General features: G+C 37.8%; 1 protein-coding gene and 1 long non-coding RNA gene across 2 annotated transcripts in view; one reads left to right on the plus strand and one right to left on the minus strand.

Moving 5' to 3' along the window:
• The first annotated feature begins 2769 nt into the window (after positions 1 to 2769).
• On the plus strand, positions 2770 to 20581 carry Dcun1d5 (defective in cullin neddylation 1 domain containing 5). Its single transcript, XM_090319625.1, has 8 exons — positions 2770 to 3142; positions 5337 to 5428; positions 9058 to 9128; positions 9525 to 9616; positions 14651 to 14759; positions 14851 to 14955; positions 17306 to 17408; positions 20249 to 20581. The coding sequence occupies exons 1-8, from the start codon at positions 3057 to 3059 to the stop codon at positions 20302 to 20304; spliced, it is 714 nt and encodes a 237-aa protein (XP_090175751.1). The 5' UTR covers positions 2770 to 3056; the 3' UTR covers positions 20305 to 20581.
• A 3436-nt stretch (positions 20582 to 24017) lies between these two features.
• Positions 24018 to 25915, minus strand: part of LOC150045645 (uncharacterized) — a 213704-nt gene continuing 211806 nt past the window's right edge. The window contains exon 3 of the long non-coding RNA XR_016532830.1: positions 24018 to 24136. This is a non-coding gene — a long non-coding RNA (uncharacterized LOC150045645). The remainder of the gene's footprint in view (positions 24137 to 25915) is intronic.

The raw sequence follows: 25915 nt of genomic DNA on the forward strand, positions 1-25915 counted from the left end.
CACTCTGGCTCTTTTATGTACATAATTTGAATATTTAGTTCCTTCCTTATACATATCCCTGTCAACCTGCTAACTCAGACAATAGAACATGCAACATGAACCCCATTCACCTGATCCTTGCACATAGATTATATAAAATGCTATTTGAGTCCCGGTGCCAGTGGCTCATGCCTATAAATCCTAGCTACTCAAGAGGCTGAGATCTGAGGATCAAAGTTCGAAGCCAGCCCCGGCAGGAAAGTCTATGAGACTCTTATCTCCAATTAATGACCAGAAAACCAGAAGTGGAGTTGTGGCTCAAAATAAGTGGTAGAGCACTAGACTTGAGTAAATAAAGTTCAGTGGCAGAGCCCAGGCCCTGAGTTCAAGCCCCATGATCAACAAACAAAACAAAAAGCTACTTGAGTTTCTACCATCTACTTCTCCTTAGAGTCACATACTCCAAGGAAACATGTGACTCATTCTGCTAATATATTGCTCCTAATATCTACATGCAAAGCAATTTGTGTGCACTTTTTCCTGGTAAGCTTCTATTGTTAGACTACTTCATAGAATAAAATGGTCAAATCTTCAGAGAGAATTTCTAAACTTTTCAAGCCAGATGTGGTGCCACACACTTGAGGTCCTAGAACTTAGGAAGCTGAAACTGGAAAGCTGTGAATTTGAAGTCAGCCTGTGCTGTCTTTAAAAAGACCAATTCTTGAAAGGATCTCCAGGATATTGAAACAAAAGCCATATAACAAATGATTGTTGTCCTTAATGTACTATGTTATCTCTCATCTTCTTTGCTGTCCCTTGGGTATCTCATATTGTTACAGTATCTCACTTTGTTATCTGATATATTGAATTTATTTGTATTTGGTTATTTGAAATTTGATAGGGAAGGGGGGAAAACCAAGACGGGTGGGGGTTGTGGGGGAGAGGGTAATGGGTACCAAGACATGTGAAAGGGTATCAATGTATGTGAATTAATGCACCTTCTATCTGGCAAATATCATGTAACCCTTTTATTAATTATAATAAAAAATATATAAGAAAATAAAAAAATAAAAAGACCAATTCTATGTGTGCTAAGAAAGAGAAGAGCTGGAATTCTTAAATTGCTCAATATCATCACACATGAGCAGAAGAAACTTTTTCCTTGTCACTTTCATAGAATGAATGTAGGTAGAGACCTATAACAGTGGGTCTCTGGAGGAACTAGAGACATTTTCATATTTACAAAGTCAAAACTTGGTAAAATATTTAGTAGCTGCTATACCTCTGGTTCAATGGGCTTACTACTTCCATCAGAGGTGCACAGGCTATGGTAGGCAGAAGTCTGAGATGGCTCCTACTCCCTGCTGTATACAACTGGTGTAACTTTGTGGGAGGAGCTTGCCACTGTGCTGTTGTATCACTCTTATGCTTAGTGTACTAATCAGGAGATCATTCGCTGCGCAAGGTGGCTGATACCTGTAATCCTAGCTGCTCAGAAGGCTGAGATTTGAGGATTGCTGTTCAAATCCAGCCGGGCACTAAAGAACTGAGCTGAAGGGCTCAGGGACAGCGCGAAGGCCCAGAGTTCAAGCACAAAGAAAAAAAGAAAAAGAAAGGTCATCCTCCTGTTCAAGTCCACTGGAAATAATCAGCTCAGTTTCTTGTCACTAGCACTCATTGTCCTGGCTTGGACCAAGCATCCATCCTGAATCAGTTAATAGCAATAAAGAATATGATACCCAGATTTTTTTTGATTAGCCTGCCATAGAGGCAATCTCACCAGAGCAACAAGGACTGTTTCTGAGTCTGTTTCAGCCTTCTGCCATCAGTTTGGTTTACAAAGATTGATCTTATATTGCTATGTATTTACTAATCAATCACCTTTTAGTAGAAATTTTTTACATTCAGTATCCCTTGTTTATAAACAATGTCTACTGATGTAAAAGAATTTAGACAGAGAAATCCTAGAGATCTTTAAAACTGAGCCCCAAAGTCCCTCTCTACCAAGTCAGTAAGTATCCCTGTCTCTTATCTGAGAAGTGAACTATAGAAATAGAAATAAAAACGTTAACGCTAGGTTTCAGTACTGGAGAAAGAAATGAGGAGAGGTGGGAGGGGCACAAGGGAGAACTGAGGATGGGTGAAAACGAAGGTGCCTGCCAAGTGGCCCGTGCCTGTAATCCTAGCTACTCAGGAGGCTGAGATCTGGGAATCCGGGTTCCATGCCAGTCTGTGCAGGAAAGCCCATGAGACCCTAATGAATAAGTGAAGTTTCCAAAGAACTGGAAGAGCTGGAAGAGGAGCTCTGACTCACGTGGTGGAGCGCAAACCTGGAGTGGAAAGGCTCTGGGGCGGCGCCCAGGCCCAGAACCAGCGTGCGTGTGCCTGTCGCGCGCGCACAAGCGCACACGCGCACACACACACGCGCGCACACACACACACACACACGTAAAAGACAACGCCGAGTGACAACAGATTGAAGAGGTAACGCGGTGAAACAGTCCTCCGTCTGCTTATTTTTAATGGCAACTGAGGAGCCCTCGGCACTCCCAAAGTCTCTCGTAGTGGTGACTACCTGCATCAAGCAAGAGAGGGGGGCTGACAAGGCCAAGCTCCTCCGGACCGGATCCCGAGGGGCGTCCCTGGCCCCAGGCCTGGATTTCGAGGGTCCCAGCGTCGTCCTCCGCCGGCAGCATCGCCCTCTGCCTGGCCCGACGCAGACGCCAATCCCACAAACCAGACGGCTTCCCGCGACCGCCTCTCCGCTCGCGTCATTTCCGGCCCCGGCCATTGACTTCCGGGTCAAGCTGAGCCTCCGGCTCTCAGTGACTAGTGGAGGTGCCGCGCTGTCTGCGTTATTTCCCAGTGGTGGCGGCCGGGCGGAGAGCCCACCCCGTGTCCCGGGCCGAGGAGACGTGGGAAGGAGCCGCGGCCGGCGCCGGAGTGCACTGGCGACTCTGCTCGTCGGCCGGCTGCTGTGTCGGGGAGGTGGGTGCCGGCGCCGAGGGGGCCCCCTCCCGACCGCGACCCCCTTCCCCGGCTCCCCCGCCCACCCTGCCGGGGGAGGGTGGAGGAAGATGCCGGTGAAGAAGAAGAGAAAGTCCTCCGGGGTGGCAGCGGCCGTGGCGGAAGACGGAGGCCTCAAGAAGTGTAAGATCTCCAGGTACCAGCTCCGCACGCCCGCCCTCTCCCCGTGCGGGAAGCACCGCAGTGGAAGTGGGGCCGGGGGGCTGGGGGGGCTCCGGGTGGACCCCGAGCCCGCCCGCCCTCGTGTTCGCACGTGTGCCCGCGCGTCCGTGGACGAGTCACCCCCCACGTCGCGGCCCCGCGTGCCTGGGAGGGTGGGGAGACGGACGTGCCCGAGCGAATTGCATTCTCCCCCCCTCCCCTTCCCCCGTCCCCCCCTCGCTTTGCCCCCCTCCCACCCCCAATCTAGAAGTGAGCCCCGGCAGGACCTGCGGTAGAGTCACTTCTAGAATCTCTTTGTGGAATGTGAAGAAAGGAGCAGAGCCTGCGGAATCTTAACTACTGCCTTGGGAATGGTAGAAAGGAAAACGAAGCTAATTGGCGTCCGGAGTTAGTGTTTACCGTGGGGACGGTCTCCCCCTTCCTCTGCCCGCCCCCCCCCCCCGGCGGGAGGCCTTTCAAATGGCTGGAACCTATTTTCTGGAAGGACAAGTGCCCTCCACGTCTGCCAGTTCCCACTAAGAGGAGTTGGAAAGACCCCGAGTGCTTTTGTCTTCCAGCCTTCGAGGACCCCCCCCCTTCCTAACTCAGTCTTAATCTAAGTATCAATAATGTGAGGAGCAATATATCCTGTACCCTTTTCCCTGGGAGAAAAAAAGAAACAAAGCAAAAGTGTAGTTACTCGTCGTTCAGGCATCAGAATCGCTGGAATGCTGTGAAAAGGCCTTGCAATTTAAGTGTGAGAAATGGGCTTGGATCCGCCAGGGCCTTTGGTGCTTTGCGTATCCTGGGTGGTCCACTTCAGATGCTACCATCGAAACCATTGCAACGAGGAAATAGCAAGAAGACTATCCTTACAGAGGGATCTCCCTCAGAAAACATGAGGGTGACCTGGGTAGTCCATCTTCCTTCCTGTTTTTTCTCGAATCAGCGTGCTTTGGCCTAAGAGCTGAAGGAATAGTCAGTTCTTAGGGCTCTCAGTGTGATGCACTTTGCTCCTGCCGCTTGCTAGTTTTGACCTGGTTACTGAATTAGCTTATATTTTATGAAACATTGGCAAATTCGAGTTTGGGCTTATTTTTCTTTTTCACTTTTTTTTTTTATTTTTGATATTTGGGAAGGGGTTAAGTCACAGTCTTACTGTGACTCCCAGGCGAGATTGCAGGCCTGCATTCTAAGTGTATACCATCTAAAAATTAAAGCACGGTAAAATAGCTGAGAAGGCAGTATTAGAACTCAATTGCGATTTCAAATCCAGTGTCATTATTTTACATTCCACTTACTGGGTGTAGATATTTTATTTCCTGTACTGTTGTGATTCATCTCCTTGAGTTTCTTGGGAAAATAATTTCTGAAGCCCATTGAATCCTAGGGGCCATTTTTTAACTTTCCAACTTTCAATAATTTTATGAAAAAAAGTGATCTGGAGTGAAATAGCTTTGGCCTTATTATTTGGACTATTCTTAGAGGTTCTTGTTGTTGTTGTTGTGATTTTGCTTTTTCAAGCTTTGGAATTTAAAATATCTTCAAGTGCTGAATTGTCTTCTAAATATTCAAGTATCACAATACATTATGTAAGCTTTTTCAAATATATGTCTATTATACAAAAACAATTCCTGTGTAAATCAGTACCAGAATCACAAAGATTTATACTTTTCTAGTTTTTCATTAAGATTTCGACTAGACTTTTGTGTAGTCTTAATCTGTAAATTTGATTATGTTTTAAAATTTGATAACTTAGGTAGTATCTGGTTTTTGTTAGAAATTCTTAGGTGTAAACTATTTTTTCATATTGCAAATATTTAGCTCCATTTTTTTCCCCATAGTGCCAACTTAAAAAAATACTGTTTGAGCCAGGTGTGGTGGCTCATGCCTGTAATCCTAGTTACTCAAGAAGTTGAGAACTTGAGGCTTGCACACAGTTCAAAGCCAGCCTGGGCACTAAAGTCTGTAAGACTCTCATCTCCAATTAGCCACTAGAAAACAGGAAGTGGTACTATAGCTCATGGGGTAGGGCAGTAGCCTTGAGCTGAAGGACAATGCCCAGGCCCAGAGTTCAAGCCCCACAGCCTACAAAAAAAAATAGTTCGATTTGAATTAAACTAATTCTGATTTATGTTTCACTAAGCGTTGAACTTAATAAACATTAATGTATTTCTGTGTTTTGTAAGCTATTGCAGACCCCAACCCCCTGCTAGACTAATAAGTGGAGAGGAAGTTTTCTCAAGAAAGAAGTGCCTGGCTTGGTTTTATGAGTATGCAGGTAATTAAATTCATGTAAGAAATCAGTGATTTGCTTGAAAATTTTTTGTTGTTTATTTAACAAATTATTTATTGCAGGGCATGTTGTGATTTACTGCTGTTTCTTGGGACAAGGTCAAGTCTTAAGAATTGTGGTTATCTGGTATTGTTTCAGACTGATATATTTAAATACATAGAAGAAGATGAAACTACTTACTTTTAGTAGGTAAACCCAGACAAGTGCACTTACTAATTGATACCCATTGTTTAACAAACATCTTTTGAAAAACAAGAACTGCCTAAAATTTGGTTTATTTAATATGCTTTGTTTTTATAAATTTTTTCTGACTTAGAACCTAATGTTTTCTGAAATGTGGGGAGATAGCCAAAGATTTAAACTGTAGATACATCCTCACACAATGCTTGTAACCATTAATGATACTTGTTTAACCATTTTCTTCTATTCTAGATATAAGAAATTAAATAGACTAATATTAATACAGGGTAATTACAGGAAATTGATAGGAGTAATACATAACCCAGCTCTGAATGTATCAGGTGAACCTTATTGGAGTAGTGAACTAACCTGAGCTAAGTCGTCTTGTAAGTGATAGATGGAAAAGTAGTGGCTTAAGTGAAGCCATATCATAGAGGCAAAAGTTGAAGCTAGCTGAGGCTGAAGAGTTAAATAAATACATGAAGTAGAGTACTTTTTTCCTTTATTAACTTTTTCATATATTTGTTTTTTTCTTTTTCTACTAATTACGTGTCTTTTGGAGTTAGTGATTTTAAAGTAACTTTGGGGGGGGTAGTGTCTTTCCTTTTGATTACCTTCCCTGTTATTTTTATTATTCTCAAGATCTTTATTTAAAATAAAAGCAAGTAGATACTTACTGTTTTACATTTATTTAGTGTGAATTCATGTTAAGCTCTAAGGTCTTTGAATTTCAAATTCAACTGAATTTGAAGTTAAGTTTAACCTAACTGTATGGGAAGTAAGACTGAAAGGGGGCATCGACTATGCTGTTGAAAGCAGCCAAATGGTCCCAGAAGTATAATTTAAAAATTGTTCAGGAGATTCATTCTAGACCAGGAAAATAAAGAATGCTATTACTAGCATCCCAAGACAACCACTAACCCAATTTAGTTGAAGGAAATTCATTTCTTACTGACCTCCATTTAAGACATTGACCCATTATCTTAAATGTCAGTTTTACTGACATACCTGTTATACAATCAGAGTATCACCATTTGTGGTACTTAATGCATAAAAAATACTGGGTACTATAAAAATAACTAGTATATATTTTTCCTTTTATGCGCACTTGTTTTAGCTCTGCTTGGAACTTTTCTGGCTATCATAAATTCCTATGAGTTAAACATTCTCTATCAGCATTTCAGTAACTAACATACTAATTACTATCATTATTTTTAAAATTGTGGGGCCAGGAGTTTGGCCTAGTGGTAGAGTGCTTGCCTAGCATGCATGAAGATCCGGGTTGCATTCCTCAGTACCACATACATAGAAAAAGCTAGAAATGGTGCTGTCGCTCAAGTGGTAGAGCCTTAGCCTTGAGAAAACCCAAGGACAGTGCTCAGGCCCTGAGTTCAAGCCCCAGGACTGGCAAAAAAAAAAAAAAAATGTGCTAAGTCTATCATTTTTTTTCTTGTGGCCTTTCTATTAAATAGTGGCATCATCCTGATTTATGAGTGAGAAATCTGAGGATAAATTGAGTAATTTGTCCAGAGCTGGGATTGAAACCCCAATCAGTTCCAACCATGCTTTAAATCTTATGTTTAGGGCTTTATTTTCCCCATGTAAATGTGTACACTACTATGGAAATCACAGCCGATCTCCACTTTTACATAAAAATACTAATAAACACAGTTAATATTCTCCTCTGTCTTTCATTCAGTGTGATTCATCCAATAAATATTTAGCACTTGTTTGTGAGTGAGACTGCTGAGTCTTTGAGATGTAATACTGAAGGGTGCAATATGATCCTTTACCTTAGGATGCTTGGCTCCTAGTGAGAAAGGCAGATAGTGAATGGGTATGTAGGCAAGGTAGTAGCAGATTGTAGAGGGTTATACAGGTGAATAGAGAATAAGGAAGAGTTAAAGAAAGCTTCATTTATGAGTGATTAGGTAAGACTTCTGTGTAGAGACTTATCTCCTAATAGGGGAGAATCAGTTGTTAAGTAAATAGTAACTGTCTTAAAATGAGGGTGTCTTTCATTGAGGTTCATATATATAAAGCACTTAGCATAGTACCTTGTATATGCTCAGAATTCGGCATTAGTTATTATTAGAATCTACAACTTATATTTTATGTTCCAAAATTTAACTATTCATGACAAAAACTGTGTCACTGAGCACATTTTTTTTTTTTGTTTTCCCTAACGTTTGTGATGGCTGACATGGTATTAGGCCCTGCATATATAGCTAGGAACATTTCTTTGTGGCTATAAAGAAATCAGGAAGGCAAAAGTACATGTGTTTCTTAAGGGTTTTTTTTGTGAAAATATCCTGTTGTAAATCATGTGTAATAAACCTGGTTGTTTCTCCTTTTTACAAGACCTGTTATATTTTCTCTTCTCTTTTCTCTCTCTCTCTCTCTCTCTCCCTCCCCTTCCCCTTTCTTCTCCCTCTCCTTTCTCTTTTCCCTCCCTCCTCCCCCCTTTTATTATCTTATTTATTTGTTCATTTTTGGTTTGTCATAAGGCCTGAACTCAGGGTCTCCACTCAAAGGTAGTACTTTATCACTTTGAGCCCTATTGCTATTTCCAGTTTTCTGATGGTTAATTGGGGATGAGAGTCTCATGGACTTTTTCCTGTCTGGGCTATCTTTGAGCCTTAGATCTCAAATCCTTAGATCTCAGCCTCCTGAGAGCTAGGATTACAAGCATGAGCCACTGATGCGGGAAGACCTGTTATTCTTCAGTGATACTTAAATGAATAAGAATTCAGTGATACATGTAATGAACTCCCTGATATTACCAGTGATGTTAATTCAAAAATAGAAGAAAGAGTAATCAGTGATAATAATTGTCCCCCTTAGCCATGTGACCACTCTACTCTGTCACAAATAGCAAAATCTTAAGGCACTGAAGATGATATTGCGTAACTCATGCACATACTACTATATACTCTATATCATCTCTAGATTTCTTATGATACCTAATGCAATGTAATGTGTTGTAGATGTTTTCATAATGATGAGAAAACAAGTTTGTGCATGTTCGGTACAGACAATTATTTGGCTTCACATATTTTTGATTACCACTTTGTTATAGACATCGTGAATGTAGAAATGACTGTATACAAAGTTTGTGTAAAGAAAAACTTCAGGAACTGTTTGCTAATGGATAACTTCAAATTTTTTCATCAAACTAATAATAGATATTTAGTGGAGTATTTGTTTATGCACTTTTAAAAAATTTTTTAGTTTCATATTGTGATATATTTAAAGAATATTTTACAAGTTTTAAATTCTAAGTCATGTAGCAAATATTAATGCTTTACAAAAGCTATATCAAATTCAAATTCAGTTACTTGTAAGTTGTTACAAGTTATATTTATGCATAATAGCCTACTTTATATAATAAAATATAATAATAAAATATATAAATTATGTTTTTGTGTTTGAAGGTCCTGATGAAGTTGTAGGGCCAGAAGGAATGGAAAAATTTTGTGAAGACATTGGTGTTGAACCTGAAAATGTATGTTTTATTTCTACATGGAACATAATATAACTGGGGTATAGCATATTCGTACATTTCTATAAACTGAGATTTTAATCTGATAGGAAGATTTATTCATGTTTAATGTTGTAAATTTGCACTTAAGATACTTTAATCTGCTTAAGTTGGATAAATGTTCTCAATACAAATGTATAATAGAGTAAGAAAGATTCTTCCTTCATAAATTATTAGAGCTTTCTACTTTTAGGAAAGTGTCACCTTTCAGTTTGTTTATAGTTAATAATCCCATTGATTGTACTTATTAATAGTTGGAAGCTTTAAATAGTTATATAAAAATACTCTCCATGATAAAATATAGCCATCATTATCTCTATGCTGATTTTTCTCCTATCCTTTATGTTCTGTTCTTTCCAGATTATTATGTTAGTTTTAGCGTGGAAATTGGAGGCTGAAAGCATGGGATTTTTTACCAAGGAAGAATGGTTAAAGGGAATGACTTCATTACAGTAAGAACATTTTTTAAAAAACAAATTTGATAGACTGTTTGAAAATCTTATTGGTATTTTGTGCTTCATCATTTTCAGTTGTTTAATCTACAGTAGTATGGGAATTGACAGTTATGTTACAGATTTGACAAATGAGTAGTTATCCCATTTTTCATACTCTTAAGGAAAGAACTTCAGTGTAGTCTAAAACTTGATTTTCTTGAGCACATTAGAAGTCTCTGATCAAAGCTATTTGTTTAAAGGTTCAATAATAAAGGTTTTCCAGGTTTTTCCATTCTGAATTACAAACTCCACAATGTGAAATTTGTTGAGAGTCCTAAGATCTCTAGTGCCTCCTGTCTCTAATAAATGTGAAGGCAGTGCTATGTGACTATTACATGACATTACTATTTTAAGGTACTTTTTTTTAACCAAGCAACTTATAAAAACACAAAAGTAGAAATCTTCTATAGCTTCCACGTAGCCATTTAATATTTGCCTATCTTGAGTTTAGAGCTACCTTAGAACTATCTAAATATTTTGCAAATTTTATAATTGCTTTCCTATTAAAACAATTTCATTTTGGTTTTCTAAGGTTGAGTGTTTTAGAATCATTAGGAATTTGTGTAAATTTCATATTATGTCATATTCTAATAGTAATTCAGGATGTTACTAGTCAACATTCTAAATCTAAAGAAGTGTGAATTTATAATTTTTTTTGTTGGCATACTTGTTTTGAGGTGCCTGGAATTAAACACACAGTTGCACAGGCCAAGCAAGTGCTCTACCACTGAGCTACATCCTCAGCTCTAATTTATATTGTCTTTATGTCAGAAACTGAATATTATTAGCGGCGTGGTTTCTTATTGTTATGCTCTTATTAACATGCTCAAATATTATTAATCCTTATCTGACCTTCAAATTTTACAAAAGTATATTTGTTGATTAATATTTCAGTTGTTACATTTGAATTTTCATTATCTAATATGTTTCTTGTTTTAAACCAGCATTAACACATAGATATTTCATATTCTTTTTCTTGATTAAAAACCTTTCCTCAGCCAGGTGCGGTGCTTTGCTTCTTGTTCTACATAGTAAAACTTACTGATCTAGTGAGAGAAATCCAGTCAAGATTTATGAGGATTCCATTGATTTAGTTGCTATGCATAATGTCTAAAGTTAGGTGCTTCTATGATTGATTTAGACTTTTTATACTAAAAATGAGGAATATGGACCTGTGTCTCTATCCTAGACCTTTCAAACCACTAATCAGAGTAACTCTTAAGATGTATTAAGGGGCTGGGAGTTTGGTCTAGTGGTAGAGTGCTTGCCTAGCATGGCCTGCGTTCAATTCCTTGGTACCATATACATCGAAAAAAAAAAGTCAGAAATGGTGCTGTGGCTCAAGTGGTAGAGTTCTAGCATTGAGAAAACCCAAGGACAGTGCTCAGGCCCTGTCCAAAAAAAAAAAAAAAAAGATGTATTAAAACATGATTTTACCACCAGTTTAAAAAAAAAAAAAGAAGAGCAGAGCAAATGAAATTAATCAGACCTCTGTCAATTTTCCTTTAGAAGTTATTAGGTAATAGCTTAGTGAAAGAAGTTACATACATGTGTAATGTGTTTGGACTGTCATTTAAACTCAAGGCTTCATGTTTGCTTGGCTGGAGTTCTACATCCTTGAACCATCCCTTTAGCACTGCTTTTTGCTGATTTATTTTGGGAGATGGAGTCTAGCAGACATTTTTGCTAGACCCGAATCACCATCCTCTGAATCAATCTCCTGAATAGCTAGGATTATTGGCATGAGCCACCTGTGTGCCCAGTTGAAATAGAATCGGTTTTTTGAGCACATGAATGAATCAAATATTTTGAAGACTGTTTTCAATGAACAGTAGTTACTCAAGTTTTAAAATCATATTCTTTTCAGAATTTTATGCAAACTATGGACCTATCCCTATTAAAATACATCTGCCTGTTTTATAAGAGATTATTGCTCATTCTTTTCTCCCATCTATAAAATTCCAAGGATACTTGAAAGTTTCATTTTGGCATGCCATGCTATGATAACTTTCTGATCTGCTAGCTCTACAAGATTGGTGTTGAAGCAAGACTACGTGTGCTGGTGTAAAAAAAACTTTCAAAGAGCTGTAAACCTTTGAAGAGGGCTATACTTGATTATGATAATGAAATAAGTATGAGGGTAGCATCTGATAATAGTGATAGAACAAAGTTGCTGACAAGGAGGGTGCAGGTAGCACATTTTCTGCACTTCATATTGAACCGTGCAGTTTTGTGGGGTTTTGCAGTTGATTGTGGGCCTTGAACTCTAGGCCTGGGCACTGTCTTTGAGCTCTTTTTGCTCAAGGCTAGCTCTAGCTAGCCACAGGGCCGTTTCTGATGGTTGATTGGAGATGAGAGTCTCATGGACTTTCCTGCCTGGCTAGCTTCAAACTTGATTCTCAGATCTCAGCCTCCTGAACAGCGAGGAATGCAGGTGTGAGGCACAAGTGATGGGGTAACCCTGGACTTCTGAAGACAAAAAGGAATGAGTTGATTGAAGTTAAAGAAAAGGAATACTTTTTTTCATTCATTTGTGCATTTTTAGTGGGAGCAGAAATAGTAGGGTAGTTGAGACTCTGTGATGGATGTGGAATATAACTGCCTTTCTTCTGGTACCCAAGAAACTGCAATTAGCATTCCTCAGTTTCCCATCTCTGCTGTTCCCGAGGGTAACCATGACAGTTTCAAGATGATTCTCTGAATTTTTTTCAGATGCTCTTACAACTAAACTGAATTTCTGTAGTTGATAAAGCTGATTAAAAGAAAGTTCTAAACCTAAAATTTTGGGATAAAGGGCCCAGAGTTTGTCCTATTAGTAGAGTACTTGCTTAGCATACATGAAGACCCAAGTTCAATTTTAAGTACCACATCCATAGAAAAAGCTAGAAGTGGTGCTATGGCTCAAATGGTAGAGTTCTAGCCTTGTGAAAGCCTATGGACAGTGCTCAGGCCCTGAGTTCAAGCCCCAGGATTGGCACAAAAAACCCTCACAGAAGCCAGGCACAGTGGCTCACATCTGTAATCCTAGCTACTCGGAAGCTGAGATCTCAGGATCTCAGTTAAAAGCCAGCCTGGGCACTAAAGTCCATGAGACTCTTATCTCCAATTAACCACTAAAAAACTGGAAGTGGCACTGTGGTTCATGGGTAGGGTTATATAGCCTTGAGCTGAAGAGCTGAGGGACAATGCCCAGGCCCAGAGTTCAAGCCCCACGACCAAAGAAAACCCCTTTACTCAGATGAACCAAATCCTAATTTCTAGAATGAAATATTCCATTATTTGTAAATGAGAAGTAAAAGACTTTGCCAAAAAGTATACAGCTTCTTTAACAGCAGTTAGGATCTAAAATTTAAATTTCTTGAATTACTAATCTGCCACCACACTTCTGTCATATTATTCTCTTGTAGATAAAACAGCCTTTTTAAATTACAATATTTGCAAACACCCAGAATGATTATGATACATAGGTATCATAATATACCTATTAGATGCATTAATTCTGAAATTACTTGGGGCAACTTTGTACATTTACTTGCTTTTTTTTCTTGCTTTTTTTTTTTTGGCAGTTTTGGGACTTGGACACTGTTCTTGGGCTTTTTCAATGCTAGCACTTTACCACTTGAGCCACAGCATCACTTCCAGCTTTTTCTGTTTTTGTGGTATCAAGGAATTGAACCCAGTGCTTTGTGTACACTAAGCAAGCACTGTACCATTAGGTCATGCTCCTGGCCTCATTTAGTTACCTTTGTAGAGAAAAATAAAATAATATGCAAAGACATATAAGTTGGTCTTTATTTAAATTGGTTAGTATCACATGGCTTACTACATGTATGTATTACATTATGTATTTGACATAGTTGCTCTTTACATTTCTGTATTTCAGCTTCTTCCTGCTCAGGGGTTTGAGATATGAGGATTACAGTTCAAAGCCAACATAGCCAGGAAAGTCCTTGAGACTATCTCCAAATAATCACAAAAAGCTGGAAGTCAGCTGTGGCTCAAGTGGTAGAGCACTAGTCTTGAGCACAAAGCTCAGGGACAGTACCCAACCTCAGAGTTCAAGCCCCAACACCTGGGGGGAGGGGATCCTTATTGTTGATGTTTTTGCATCAACATGTGCATCAATTTGTTTTGTTTTTGCATAAGTCGATATAAAGTGCCCTTATATAATTAAAATTATTCCTGAATACTTAGCATATGGTCATCAGTATAAAAACCAACCCCTGAGCTTGCTTTTTTATTAAAGCATACATTTGCTATAGGAAGTTTACAGGCTATATAAAATAGAAGTAAATTATTCACTATGTAAAATTGCCTAGGAACTTTGTCATTTGGTTGTTATTCCTTTCCCATTTGCCTAGAACAATATACCACAGAGCTTTGAAAGCACTCAAGTATGCATTCAGGAGTGGGAAAGCTGTTGGTTTTTTTCCCCATGAGCTAAATTGCTGTGTGAGTACAAAGTATCTTTCCTCAATTGGCCAAGACCTATTACTCCCTTAATGTCCCTGTGATAGATTTGCAAGAATTAAGATGGCTTGAAATTTGAAATTGAAACCAAGAGACAAAAAGTAATGTAATCTGTATGTCTAAATTTTAAAAATTGATATTTAATGTTCTTGATTTTATATATTAAAATGTAAATTTGTCCTTTCCTCCCCTCCCCCCCCGTATGTATATATAGTCAAACTCTGCACCACTAATCTATGCCTTCATAGATCAGTTAGGATTTTATTGGGTACTTTGTGTTTTGTTTTGTTTTTTTTTTTCTTTGTAAAGAGTTATTGGTGTGAACTTCCATTCATCTCAGGCGAATCTTTCTGGCTTTCTTTTGTTGCTGAACTAGAAGATTCAAGACAGCAAGTTTGTTATTTTAAATCTGAATCAGGATTTTAAGTCTAAATTAACTTTATACAAATGCATTAGTTTTTAATGCATTTTTATTAATGCCTTAACTTAATTTTCTTGATTATATCATTTTTTTAATTTAAGGTGTGACTGCACAGAAAAGTTACAGAACAAATTTGACTTTTTGCGCTCACAGTTGAATGATATTTCTTCGTTTAAGAATATATACAGATATGCCTTTGATTTTGCAAGGGTAGGTGCAATTTCCATGTTTATTCATTGCCATTTTTTTTTTTTTTAATCTTCAGACCATACTTTAGGAAAGTTTCTCACTTGTGTTTCAGGATAAGGATCAGAGGAGCCTTGATATCGATACTGCTAAGTCTATGTTAGCTCTGCTGCTTGGGAGAACCTGGCCACTCTTTTCAGTATTTTACCAGTACCTGGAGGTAGGCATGTTCTCTTTCAATGTTCTACAATTTAATTTGCCTGAAATTGAGGCAAACGGTAGAGTTTTTTGTTGTTGTTCTTTGTGTTTTGTTGTTTTTGGTTAGTTGGGGTTTTTTTGTTTGTTTGTTTGTTTTGCCAGTCCTGAAGCTTGAATTCAGAGCCTGGGCACTGTCCTTGAGCTTTCTCAAGGCTAATCCTGTACCACTTGAGTCACAGCAACATTACTGGCTTTTTTTGTGTATGTGGTAACCAAGGATTCCAACTCAGGGCTTCGTGCATGCTAGGCAAGCATTCTACCACTAGGCCACACTCCTGAACCCACAATGTTTTGTTTTTTTTTTAATACTATTCTTTTTTTGGGGGGGGGGGAGGTGGTCATAGGATTTGAACTCTGAGCCTGGGTGCTGTCCCTAAGCTCTTCAGCTCAAGGCTGTTGCCTTACCCCTGGGCCTGGGCACTGTCCCTGAGCTCTTCAGCTACCATCGTACCCCTTGAGCCTCATCTCCACTTCCCATTTTCTAGCAGTTAATTGGAGATAAGAGTCTCATGGACTTTAGTGCCCAGGCTGGCTTTGAACTTGATCCTCAGATCTCAGCCTCCTGAGTAGCTAGGATTACAGGTGTGAACTCTATGGCACCTGGGTTTAACTAAAAAGTACTGGAGGCATGACCAATGCATTTAGAGCCTTGTAGAGCTTGCTCTAATAAGGGCAAGGTTCTAGAGTCCCAAAGCCCAGTACCACCCCCCCCCCCGCCACACACACACACAATCTGTTATATATTTCCTAAGTAGAGAGAGACCCGGGTTCAGTTCTCAGTGTCCCATTTAAAAAAGGGAAAAAAAAAATATTTTTACTCACATCTCTCCATCTCAAAAAGAGAACTCGAACAAATAGATGTTAGCATAGATATTCCTTATGTAAGATAAATTGCTAGGGAGGATTGGCAAGAGATAACAGACCCTGGCACACAAACCTCAAACTTCTAGATGTAATTCTTCTGGGTCTTAGGCCAAAATACACAACAGAGAACCTGCAGTTCTTTTCTACCTAGAGTTAATATGATGAAGCTTTACTTTTTTTGTCCACAAATAGGAGAACAGCTATAATACTATACTTAACTATACTGATTACTTTTTAAAAATATGCTGAATTTGGGCCGGGAGTTTGGCCTAGTAGTTAAAGTGCTTGCCTAGCATGCATGAAGACCCAGGTTCAATTCCTCGGTACCACATACATAGAAAAAAAAAGCTGGAAGTGGTGCTGAGGCTCAAGTGGTAGAGCTCTAGCCTTGAGAAAACCCAAGGACAGTGCTCAGGCCCTGAGCTCAAGCCCAGGACTGGCAAAAAAAAAAATGCTAAATTGATGTAGTAAATAATGCTTTTAGAAGATTTATAATACCTACTAGATGCAGAGCATCTTAGAAGAGACTATCTCCCATTCCTTTCTTTGTTTAGTTTTATATCTGCTTTATGTCATTGTTTGTTTCACTATCACCATTTCTTGAATAAAGGTGGCTTTTTTTTTTTTAAATTATTTCCTACAAAGATGATTGCTTTACTGTTTCCCAGTGCGGTTTTGTTTAAAGCTTGTATAAAAAGATCTGTGTGAATGAGTTTTGTGCACAGTTAAACTTTAAGCTGATAAAGTAAGCATTATTGGTGAATGACATGTATATTTCTTCTACTAGTACATTTGGTCAAAAACAGATTAACTGAATGTAAAAGTACTTACTTATAAGGGGAGCTAAGAACTTGCTCTATTTTTCTCCTCATTTAGCAATTGAGAAAAAAAGGTTATATTCTTTTCTTCTATTTTTTTTTTTCATGGGGCTTGAACTTTGGGCCTGGGCCCTGTCCTATCACTTTGAGCCATCATGCCACTTCTGGTTTTCTGGTGGTTAATTGGAGATAAGCGACTCATGGACTTTTGTGTCCAGGCTGGCTTTGAACCGTGGTCCTCAGATCTTAGCTTCCTGAGTAGCTAGAGCCACTGGCACCAGCTCTGTTCTTTTTCTTTCTTAATTCTTTATTGTTTTTGTGCTTATTTTTGGTGATACTTTTTGTTTGTTGTTCAGGGCTTTTTTTGAGACACTAACTAGTCCAAGCTGGCCTCTAAGTCAAAATTCTCCTACTTAGGTCTCCACAGTGTTGAGATGTGGCTAGCAATTGGAATATACTGCCAAGCCAGCTTTAGGTGGTGTTAATGTGTAAATGGTCTTTGAGCATTCTGCAGAAGCACAGATAATGGATGGAAAAATGTTTTGCAAAAAAACTCTGTAGAGTTACTACAGTAAAGCCCCAAGAAGTAATGTTTGTTCTATGTTCCACATGTGTTTATTATTTCCACAGCAATCAAAGTACCGAGTTATGAACAAAGACCAGTGGTATAATGTGTTAGAATTCAGCAGAACAGTCCACGCTGATCTTAGTAACTATGATGAAGATGGCGCTTGTAAGTATAATGTACATTTCCATGAAAATAAAATTCTGAACATATGAAGGTATGCATTGGATAGCATCGATGTAAATAATAAACATGACTACTTTATATTATTTAGTCATACAGAGGAGAGGTAGAGAGCTTAGACTCAGCAATATTACAGAATTTTTTGCTAGTTACTGAAATATTATCCATTCCTTAGAACTAAGCATTACATCTAAATTTAAATGAGTTTCTTAAAGCTAGAAATCTTTTTTTTCCGTTTCTTTAAAATTTTATTTTAAAGGTTATATACAGTTACATAGTTACATAAGTCAGATAATGAGTATGTTTCTCTTTGAACAATATCACCCCCCCCCTCATTTTCTCTGTTTTCCTTTCCCAACGCCCCTCCTCCATAAGTTGTTTATTTCCAACAAGGTCTCTGGCAAGTTCTACAGCTGAAGTAATTCACGCTTTGTCACACCCTTGTTGTACTTCACTTCCCAAATCATATAGACTTATTTTTTTTTTTGTGAGCGAAAATATCTTTATTTTTTTTATTGTAATTAATAAAAGGGTTACATGATATTTGCCATATAGAAGGTGCATTAATTCACATACATTGATACCCTTTCACATGTCTTGGTACCCTTTACTCTCCCCCCCCCCCCCCCCCCGTCTGGGTTTTCCCCCCTTCCCTATCAAATTTCAAATAATCAAATATAAATTCAGTATATCAGATAACAAAGTGAGGTAATGTAACAATATGAGATACCCAAGGGACAGCAAAGGAAATGAGAGATAACATAGTACATTAAGGACAACAATCATTCCTTATATGGCTTTTGTTTCAATATCCTGGAGGTCCTTTCAATTAGCTTCATACTATATGGTCTTATGTATCAAGGTTTTGCCCTATTGCAGATCTCTGCTAGTAGAGCCCAAGGTTTCTACTGATTATGACAAATGAGGGAAACCATTGAGCCTAAGTTCCTTGAGTCTGGCTTACTTCACTTAATATGATTTTTTCTAAGTCTTTCCATTTCCTAACAAATGGGGTGATGTCGTATTTTTTGACATTAAAGCTAGAAATCTTTAGTTTCTTCTGCCTGTCTCTTGGGAGAACAATGCAATCAATGATTTTTAAAATAAGAAAATAAAACCGCTTTTACTGATTATTTTACTTTCAATACAAAATAATAATAGACTACCCAATAACAACAGTATGGAAAATCAAGCCAAAATATCTTTCCTCTGAAAAATGTAGGTTGGTTCTGAATAAACTCAGTGAAATATATACAACTTTCCAACCCTTCAAGTTAAAATATTTGTCTTTATTCTTCATTGTATTGGCTAGAATGCCCAAAGGTATTTTGGAATAATGATAAATTTAATTTCTAAAGTATAAATTTTCAGTTTATTATTTTGATTGCCTACATTGCTTTAATATTCAGAATGGCTACATGAAGAATTACATTCCTTGTAAATGCAAACTAAAATTATGCAATTAATTCTGTGAGACTGAAGAAATAAGATCCTATAAAAGGATACCGCCCCACTCCTGAGCCATAGCCCCCTTCCTGTTTTCTAAAGATTAATTAGAGATGAGTCTCATGTTTTTTAGTACCCCAGAAGGCTTTGAACCTTGATCCTAGATCTCAGCCTCCTGAATAGCTAGGATTGCATGCGGGTGAACCGCCATGCCGGCTTAAGTTAATAGTATTTTAATGAAATAACACTTCAATAATCTTGTCAACTCAAAGCCGCCTACACTTATCAGTTGTAAAAATTGATGTTTGTTGAGCCAACCTTTAAAACTGGGAGATTTTGTATAGAAATAAAACTTCTATATTTGTTTGAATAAATCAGAAAAATCAATAAAACTGTACCTGTATTCCTTTGTATGATTGAGGTTGGAGCTAAATAGTGGCTTGTGCTGAAGTTGACAGTCCACAAATATGCCAACATCTAGGCTGTTTTCTCATTGCCAGTTACTATGTTTGCTCTGCTGTTTATTATGTAATCCTATTAAAAATGAGGGGGGAAGAAACAAACGACATCCTGAGTGTTTGTTTGGAAGGACAAAATAAGACAAGTTCTTAAAATAAGACAAGAAAAAGTTCTTAAAAGAAAAAGAGAAACAGCTAGGTACTAATGGCTCAGACATGTAATTCTAGCTACTCAGAAGGCTAAGATTTGAGGATTGTGGTCAGGAAATTCCATGAGACTCTTATCTCCATTTAACTACCAAAAGGCCAGAAGTGGAATAGAGACTCAAGAGAGTGGCAGTCTTGAGCAAAAAACTAAGGGGGGTTGGGGGGAAGGACAGTATCCAGGCCCTGAGTTCAAGCCCTAAGACTGACTTGAAATCAGTCAATCATTTAGATAGCCTCTTGACTGCTTCTGAAGGGTAAATATTTGGGTCTTTATGAGTCACATTCAATTCTGTATTATTTGCTTTATGTCTATTTTTGTGCTATGTCCAGTTTGGAAGATAAAATAGTCTCTTAATGCAGCAGTCCCCTTTAATAAATTTACATGCTCTGAGGGGAGGTAACAGATACTGCCTTAAACATTTTTCAGATTGACCGATAATGCCAAAATGCTATTTAACAGACTAGTAATGAGTCATTCGTTGGAGGATTCAGAAACACCTTGCTATGGAGTTGTACTGTAGACACTCCTTTATATTTCATTCTAATGTCAAAAAAGAAAAAGACTAAGAAAGCACGGTTATGGCCAGGAGCTGATGAACACCTGGAAAGTGCACTGTCAGGCTGTACCTTGCAGAGCTTCTCTGCAGTTGGTTGTGTATTTCCAGAGAAGAGTTTATTGAATGCTAACAAACCTTTTTTACCAACCCCCTCCAGGGCCTGTGCTTCTTGATGAATTTGTTGAGTGGCAAAAAGTTCGTCAGTCATCATAGCAAGAACTGTTATGAAGAAAATGCATACTTTTTGATTTCCACGTGTATACAAGTTAATAAGAGAGAGAAAAAATAATCCAAAGGGGTGCATTTTCATTCATGTGAAAGACTTCTCATAGTACTTTTTTTTTTTCCTTTTTTTTAAAGGAAGTTTTCTTGTTACATGTGATGGGCATTGAGCCACACCTCCTCTGAGACTGAATATTGATGTTTTGTTTCAAGTTATGTTTTTAACATTTATTTCAGAACAATAAAGGTTCCGATTTGTGACAAAGGCCTTAAAGTGAAAAGTTTCCCTTGAGCGTCAAGTGGTATTTATTTTTGTAAACTTGAATTCTTGGAGTTCTCAATCACCTGAAATTGTGGAACTTTACAGATTTGTAAACAATGGCAATGCAGTCCCCGGTTGGTATGGCTCATTATATTCATCTGTGCACAATTAAGAAGAATACTTACTAGCCTTGACTCCTGGGGATAATGATTTTCTGATGTGCTTAATAGAAAGTATTTCTAGATATTGGAATCTCTCCCACTTTAGCTCTGGGTTTCTGTAAAAGCTGCCAAAATCTTATGTATATATCTTACCTGAACAGTGTAGAATTTTGTTTTCTAGCTTTAATTAGTATTTTAATAAGCACTAATGAGCATTGCATGTATAACAGGACTTATCAGTTTTCTGTATTTGTCAGGTAAAGTTTTATTTATTTTTTAAAGAGCAAGGTTGTTATATTTATGGGTCTCAAAGTCAGATGTACTTGTAAAAGAATTGCAATCAATATTGAAATTGTATTGTCATTGTTATAAATGACATTTTCGTGGTCATTTTAATTGATTTTATGATATGGTGAGTTTTATTGAGAACATTCGTGTTTGCCTTAAGAAAAACTTTATTTCGAATGTTAAGATACACATAGAAGAAGATAACGATGAGAAATGAGAAGAGAACCCTGGGTATAACTGCAAACTCGGCAAGCAAGCCCAGTTCCTTTATTCTTTTTGAGCTTCTGGGATTTGAAACTGGGACCTTGTGCACACTAATAGGCAATTACTCTGCTACTAAGCAACACACCCAGCCTCAGTGAGGCCATCTGCACTGGTCATCACAGTTCTGCTGTTGTATCACCATTGTCTGACTATTGGCAATAAAGCATCTTGAGGCAATGATAGCCTTTGCTAATTCCCATAAAAAATACCTTTAAGATTAGCAGCAGGCCTCTATGTTTCTTTTTAAACCGGGGATAGGAAAGCATGGGCACATTCACAGTCCAAGTCACAACCCCCAAATTATTGTTTCAGTATATGAGTGGAGAGAAGCAAATAGGCTACTTTTTCATAATAAGGAAATTTCTATTGCGATATAAGGTAAAATTTGATTTTAGATGATGACTTTGTTTTAATGAGTAATTTAGATTTCATAGCTTTTTATAGTTTGCTTTTTCATGTACAAGGAGAAACTACTACAATGTTTTACTTGCATACTTAAGATTGCTCTGTATAGTTTTGTAAAACTGACACAATATTGGGAATAAAGAGATTCGTGAATGTCAAGTAGATAAGGATAATGTTCTTGGAATGGTCCTCTTCTGTAGAATTGTTGACTTCTTAGAACTAAGCCTGTAGACAGTGCTGTAGTTTTATATCATGAATGATTTAACATCAAATTTATAATAAGAAAAGCATTTAAAATTTTAGACCTGGGCTGGGAGTTTGGCCTAGTGGTTAAAGTGCTTGCCTAGCATGCACAAAGACCCGGGTTCGATTCCTTGGTACCACATACATAGAAAAAAGCCAGAAGTGGTGCTGTGGCTCAAGTGGTAGAGTTCTAGCCTTGAGAAAGTCCAAGGACAGTGCTCAGGCCCTGAGCTCAAGCCCAGGACTGGCAAAAAAAAAGAAAAAAAAAATTTTAGACCTTTGAAGTTATAACTTGTTTGACTCCTGAGTCACAACTTCTAAACTTGAGGAATATTGGCAAATTTTGTTTAGTTCTAAATGAACATGTCTTGTAAGTTGTCAGCTTATGGCTTCAACTGACAGTGGTAATGTCTTTGTCATCTGCATTATTTTGAGTAAAATAATATTCAAAATGTACAGATGACCTTTAAAAATTAAATGTATTCACTCCACCTATCTATCAAGGATACCTTTAGGATTTCTTGAGTCAAATAAAAATTCAGTTTACTTCTCAAGATTTGTAGTGTAAATTCAAATTCCATTCTGATTGGTACCCATGTTACTGTCTTGGTCTTGTCTACTTCTCTTACCTTTAAAGCTGTAATACCTACATTGGAGGCACCTTCACTTCGCCTAATTCATCCATCAGGGTTAAGGCTGTGTTTCTTTCCAAAGACAGTATTAAGGACACTGGTATAAAAATGAAGTCTCCTAATTGTGGCTTTTCTGACAAAAGTGCCTTCCCAAGAAGCCTGTTGTAAAATTTTCAGATTCATTTATTACTTTGTATGGGGTGAAATACCTGGTGCTTTATAACATGCAGTTAACTTGCTTTTTACAGGATAGTATTCAAATATAATGCTACTGAAGGAAATAGAGCCAAGTGTGTTAATTCTCAGCTGAGGAAGGCTAGACAGCTAGCCCTTCGCAGTGGGCTAATAATTTTTAATTTAAAAATTGCCAGGGATTTAAGAAACTAGTAAAAAGTGGTGTACTATATGCTAAATTATGTTACCATGTTTGTTTCTCACTGTCAAATGATTTTTTGTGCTTTAAATGCTGCTTGTGAAATTCTTGACAATACATTCCTGATGATTGTATTTTCATGTACAATGTATAGGTTTTGTTGATCCTGCTTGTGCCCAGAAGTAATCTAGACTATAACTGAAATGGGGACTTGAGGACCTCCCAAGGCGACGTTGTTAGGTTGACCTTGAGGAGTATGTCTTAAATACGAATGCCTTTTCACCTAGTAAACCAAAAATTAGTCTTAACCATACTCCGTTTGGGGTGTAGGATGAAGATGGGAAAAGAATTTGAAGTTAAGGCATCAGAAGTTACCCAGATAGGACACAAATTATAGTGCTAACCAATACTTCACTCTTAAGTGTTTCCTCAGTAAAATATGACCTCCCAGCATGAATGCTAGTATGAAATTACTAAAATATTAACTGAAGTTATTTACAACTTAGTTTTTAAGTTATTTTGCTGCCTTTTTCTTTTTTTTGGCGGGAGAACAAGGGGTGCCCTTCCTGAGGCTTGAATGCAGGGCCTGGATGCTGTCCCTGAGCTTTGCTCAAGAAAGTGCTCTTACCGCTTGAGCCACAGCTCCACTTTATGGCTTTGGGGTTTTTTGTTTTTTTTTGGGGGGGGGGTAGTTTATTGAAGATGAGTCTCTCAAATGTTCCTACCTTGGCTGGTTTTGAACTGCAGTCCTTAGATCTCTGCCTCCTAAGTATCTGGGATTACAGGCATGAGCCACCAGTGCCCAGCTTTTCCTGCTTTCTTGAAGTGTACTTAATGCTGTTTAGATAATAATTGATACTCATCGAAGTTAGTTCTGGCTTTTGAGGCTTCTGTAGCCTAAAGTTGAGAGTATGCTTATTGCTCATAATTAAGGAAACTCATATACTTCTTAATTGTCTACAATAGCAAATAAATTGAGAGTTTGCTGTGTAATTTCATGCATTTCTTAGGAGAAAAGGTATGAAATACCTAAGTCTCGATGCTGAAGAATTCTTCCTAAAGAGCTCCTTGAAAAATAGATCTTGAGATACTGGAACTCGAAGAAGAAACATTTCAAAGATAGGATTGTATTCTCTTCAGGAAGAAAGACTCATAACAGCAAAGTTCATCACTTCCCTCAGTAGGAAAGGCTAGTCTGAAATACCAAATATTATGGATCATAATTCTCAATGAACTTTTCATGAGTATTTGGTAACAGATTACTTGGCTTGTCTATTTTGATTAATAGAGTTAGTTACCTGTGATTATGGTGTAGAAGCCCACTCATAAAACATCCTAACTTTATAGATAGTGGAAAAATGAAATTCTTTCCCAAACCTTAGACAAAAAATTCTGATGCTTAATTGTGAAAAGTTTTTGTACTTCAATGAAACAGACCTTCCAGTTAAAAAAAATAATTTCCCTGCCTCCATCTACTTTTCAGGCTTAGGTGCTTTTTTAAGTACAAATGTTGTTTCTTTAGCTTCTTTCCTGATCAGTTGTTAGAAATGTGAACATTTGTCTTTAGAATGGACAAGCCATTTTGCCCAAGTGTGCTGTGTGTGAAATGTATTTAAAAGCCTTTATCATGTGGCCCATTTTTATGTGGGTTTACCATATGTTAAATATTTTGACTAGACTTACTATAGTAGTCTTATAATGCCGATGTATTGTACTCATTTTATGTATCTATGATATACGAATGGAAAAGTATAGCAAAACATTCTTATTAAACATTTCTTCTTTTTCCCCAAAGTTACATAATTTGGAGTAATGTTATCTCTCTGCCTTTTAGCTTCCCCAGCCTGAAAGTTAATGCATTTTTTACCTACTTTGGAATTTTATATTAAAAGTGGGTTTTAAAGAGCTAATACTAGCCAGGCACAGTGGCTGGTGCCTATAATCCTAGCTACTCAGGAGGCTGAGATCTGAGGATGAAGGTTCAGAGCCAGCCTGGACACCAAAGAAAGTGAGACTCTTATCTCCAGTTGATCACTAGAAAATGGGAAGTGGAGCTGTGGCTCCTGGAGTAGGGCAGAAGTCTTGAGCTGAAGAGCTCAGGGACAGCACCCAGGCCCAATGTTCAAGCCCCATGACACACACACACACACACACACACAACCCATATATATGTGTGTGTATATATGGATATATATATATATGCTAATATCAAAAATAGATACAAATAAAGCAGATTTTAAAGAATATGAGTGTGTGTGTGTGTGGCAATACAAGCACTAATGTATTTTTCTTTTACAATTTCACATATTTAGAAAGTCAAAGGAAAATTTGCTTTCATGATTGCTACCAATTACATTTGAACCAAGAAAGAAATGACAACTTGTCATTTGAGATTTTGTATTTCTAATTTATTAAATTGCATAGAATTTTTTAGTATACATAGTGCAGAACCTCAACTTACATGGCCTGTAGCAAGTTGATAGTTTTACCTACAAATATAGAAAATGACATATTTATAGTGTGTGGAACTACGTTGAATATTAAGAGCTCATAGTAGTTCCTGAGAACCTAGGTTTGTTTCCTTTTTTTTTTTTAAACATATTCCTGTTTTATCACTTAAGTTTCTTGGCCCCTGTTGTCAGTATTTCTTGTAAAATGCAATCATAATCACTGTAGGTATTGTCAGGAAGTTCAAATAAGATTCAATAGTACAGGCCAGGAGTTTGACCTAGTGGTAGAGTGCTTGCCTAGCATGCACGAAGACCCGGGTTCGATTCCTTGGTACCACATACTTAGAAAAGGCCAGAACTGGTGCTGAGGCTCAAGTGGTAGAGTTTTAGCCTTGAGAAAAATTCAAGGACAGTCCTCAGGCCCAGGACTGGCAAAAAAAAAAAAAAAAAAAAAAAAAAAGATCCAATAGTACTTAGTACCTTTTAAATGAATACACACTGAAGGAGGAACAAAAATGGATTCA

This window comes from Megascapheus bottae, chromosome 27, assembly GCF_031878675.1.
Source record: "Megascapheus bottae isolate mThoBot1 chromosome 27, mThoBot2.hap1, whole genome shotgun sequence".
In the NCBI taxonomy this organism is placed as follows: Eukaryota; Metazoa; Chordata; class Mammalia; order Rodentia; family Geomyidae; genus Megascapheus; species Megascapheus bottae.

Excerpts from the sequence above, each read along its gene's own strand:
- Dcun1d5 (XM_090319625.1), top strand. The coding sequence starts at position 3,057 with ATGCCGGTGAAGAAGAAGAGAAAGTCCTCCGGGGTGGCAGCGGCCGTG. Across the intron at positions 9,129-9,524 it reads TTGGTGTTGAACCTGAAAAT|ATTATTATGTTAGTTTTAGC; the intron begins GTATGTTTTATT and ends TGTTCTTTCCAG. Across the intron at positions 17,409-20,248 it reads CTATGATGAAGATGGCGCTT|GGCCTGTGCTTCTTGATGAA; the intron begins GTAAGTATAATG and ends AACCCCCTCCAG.